General features: G+C 51.2%; 1 protein-coding gene across 1 annotated transcript; it reads left to right on the top strand.

Annotated features, from left to right (window-relative positions):
- Positions 1-1,277: 1,277 nt before the first annotated feature.
- Positions 1,278-2,934, top strand: LOC119294430 (heat shock 70 kDa protein BIP2-like). The gene is made up of 4 exons (XM_037572595.1): positions 1,278-1,335; positions 1,440-1,745; positions 1,864-2,319; positions 2,405-2,934. The coding sequence occupies exons 1-4, from the start codon at positions 1,278-1,280 to the stop codon at positions 2,932-2,934; spliced, it is 1,350 nt and encodes a 449-aa protein (XP_037428492.1).
- The last annotated feature ends 537 nt before the right edge of the window (positions 2,935-3,471 follow it).

Here is a 3,471-nt window from a genome sequence, read left to right as displayed (position 1 = left end):
ATATATGGTGAGCTACCAAAGAAAAGTGATGATATATAGCATCGATTTGTGCACAATAGTCCATTAGTTGCACTTGCAGACGTCGATGGGAAATTGATGTTTTTATATGGAAAAAACAGAATAAATTCAAGCCTAGTATAATAATGTGCACGAAACAGATAAAGAGGCAGCCGCAAGAAAAAGAAGAATGTAAAGAGGCAAATCACTTAGGCTGGTCATAGTGGGGAGTAACTTAGAGTAGTAACATGTATATGTTACTAGCCTATGTTACTACCTTCATAGTGGGTGGTGTCATATGTGTAGTAACATAGATGTCTTCATTTATCACTATGTAGACTCATTTTGCATTGAAAAGCGCTATGTGATGGTAACATATTATGTTACTCTATTTGTCTCTCTCCTCATTAACTATTTGCCGCGTCATCATTTTTGCTTATGTGGCATCTATATTACTCCTTAAGTTACTCCCACTATGACCAGCCTTACCGAAGGTGGATGAGGGCCGGGCAGCTGGTAAATGATGGCATCCCTGCTGGTGCAAAGATCAAGAGAAGCAACAGTGTGGCAAAATCCATTACACCTGGAGCTGGATTGTAGCACTTGGATTGTGATTTCTGAACTGGATTAAGAACTGGAGCGCAGCCGTCCGGCCGGTGTTCAAACAGTCATAGAATCCAGTGACTAGGCCTTGGTGATTATATTCAGCTGGACATGAGTAGGTGGAAATGAAGTTAGTGACCGATCGATCCTGGCAGGCGAAGCATGCATGTGTCAACCGTGACTTTCAAGTTTGAGCATGACTTCAACATGACCTTTTTTGCCTCCTGCAAAAGAATAAGAAAAAAACATGACTTGTTCGACGAGACGTATACAGATTGATCAATATTACTGCGAATCAACCTGTGGTTGAGATGGTTAGGTGGACAGTGGTATCCCCAACCCACCAGGGTTCAAATCCTGGTGCTCGCATTATTCCTGGATTTATTTCAGGATTTCCGGCGATGCGCTTTCAGTGGGAGGAGACGTTCCCGTCGACGACGAGGCGCCTACGGTTGCTTCGTAAATCTCAAGATGATATGCCGGCTCAGTCTCTCGGAGGTGCTCATAGGGGTAGGGTGTGCGTGTGTGCGTTCATAGGGGTGAGTGTATGCGCGTGTATATGAGCGCTTGTGTCTGTACTGATGCTCAAAAAAAAAGATCAATATTACTCGGATAAGATGTAGTACAACCGTCGGATAACTCGGATCGCTAGATCACGACGAGAAACAGAAACTCCAATGGCGGCGACTCGTCCGTTCCTCTACTACCTTGGCGTTCTGCTGTTCCTGGCCATGGGTCTGCTTCTTCTTCCTCCGGCATCGGCATCGGCATCGGCATCGATTAATCTCCTGTTGCCTATAATTCCCTAATTGTTTTGATTTTCTTGGCATGACATGCAGGGGCATCGGGAACGGCAGCGTTTGGCCTCCCGCGAGGCGTGTCGCCTGCCTACTGCGCCAACGAGTTCCTGCAGTACCACGGGATCTCGCACAACGAAAAGGCGGCCATCCACCTCGGCAACACCAAGTCCTGCATCGCCGGCTACGGAGGCCGACTGGATCCCTACACCGCGTACCAGCTCTGCATCCCCTCCTGGGTTGCCTTCACACACAACGGCACCCTCGTCGGAGAGGCCGCCATGAACCACGCCGCCGTCAGCCCCGGGACGGCCGTCTCCGGCTTCAAGCGACTCCTCGGCATCAGGCAACTAACTTGCTACCTCGCTCTGTTTAAAGCTTGCACAATTAGTTGTTGGAGCGCTAGCGGATGGATTATTTGATTCGACAAATTCAATTGTTCGTACGTACTGTAGGATGTATAACGAGATGGTGAAGAGGGAGGCAGAGCTAGTGCCGTACCAGTTCACCGAAGAGCTGGGAAGATGCGGCATCCAGATGGAGACCGAGGAAGGCCACGTGATGAATTTCCTTCCCGAGCGTGTGGCCGGCATCCTCATTGCCGAGCTTAAGAAGATTGCGGAGGCGCGCCTGGGCCGCGAGATCGAGAGCGCCCTTGTCACCGTCCCCGGGCACTTCAACGGTGCCCAAAGGAGTTGGTTCAGGAGAGAAGCTGCGCGCTTGCACGGTGGCTTCGGTGTCGCCAAGGTCGTCGACGAGCAGGTCGCGGCGGCCGCGGCATATCGCCTTCACGAGAAGAGGGGCGACGGCAAGGTCGTCCTCGTCTTCCATCTCGGCGGCCGCAGGAGCCATGCTACAAAGTTCAGATTCAAGGATGGCACGGGTCATCTCCTCGACGAACGCCATGATGCCTACCTCGGCGGTACGTACGTGAGCTGAGCATACACAGCTCCAGATTTTGCTAAGGCAGGAGGCTAAACTCGATCTGGTTCACTTCCTCCATGCAGGCGACGACTTCACCGACAGGATTGTGGACCATTTCGTGGAGCTGATCAGGGAGAAGCATCACCGTGACATCCGTGGGGACGAGAGCGCTCTCAGGAAGCTGAGAGCAGACTGCGAGAGGGTCAAGAAGTTACTGAGCGACCGAGATGGGGTTCTGATGAACATCCGATCCGTGCTCGGCGAAGGCGCAGATATCTACGAGGAGCTCACGCGGGCCAAGTTCGAGGAGCTGAACCGTGGCTTCATGGAGAGAGCACTGGAAATAGTGGACACCGTGGTGATGGGAGGTGCTCCCACTTCCCAGACGCAGAGCCGCAAGGACGCCATCGACGAGGTCATTCTCGTCGGCGGCAGTGTGAGGATCCCCATGGTTGGGCAGCTCCTCGAGGATTACTTCAATGGTAGGGGGCTAATCAGGGATGAGGACGCGGTGATCCGCGGCGCTGCTCTTCTGTCCCGCCCCGAGTCTGCTAGGTATGTGGACGAATGCTACTACGGAGGAGTCACGGAGCCTCTCTGGTTGGCAAAATAAACACACAAATAGGGCATGAAGGCATATGCAGTGCAGATACACAGGGTTTTTGTAACATTGGCAATTTGATTTGCGCAGGAAACATGGGTCCCAGTTGTCAGTGCTATCAGTTTACACATATACGGTACTGGTTGATAAGATGGTCTTCTCTTATGCGTTCCATGTTATTTAGAGAGAAAAACAAAGAAAAAATTCAATCTTACTCCCCTGAAGAAAATGGGTTGTTGGCATAACCCCTGATCTTTTTTTGGGTTCGTTTAACCCCCTAATCTTATCAATCCCGTTCAAAAATCGACATTGGTGATTTGCACAGGTGGTTTCACTGACATGACCGAGGTCAAAATGGTTTGTTGACTAGTGGGGCCATGTTGTAGCTTCTTTGGCTATCGTCTTCCTCAAGCACGCGGCACATGTGCTCGTGGCCGCCGCCGCCACGCTCTGCCTTCTTCCTCTGCCATCCACTACATGCTCTCCCTCCTCTACCCTCCACCGCCACACTCGCTCTTCTTCCTCGTTTGCCCTCTCTCGCAACTCATT

Source organism: Triticum dicoccoides, chromosome 4B (assembly GCF_002162155.2).
Source record: "Triticum dicoccoides isolate Atlit2015 ecotype Zavitan chromosome 4B, WEW_v2.0, whole genome shotgun sequence".
NCBI classification, from domain to species: Eukaryota; Viridiplantae; Streptophyta; class Magnoliopsida; order Poales; family Poaceae; genus Triticum; species Triticum dicoccoides.
This window is presented reverse-complemented; position numbering and strand designations above follow the sequence as displayed.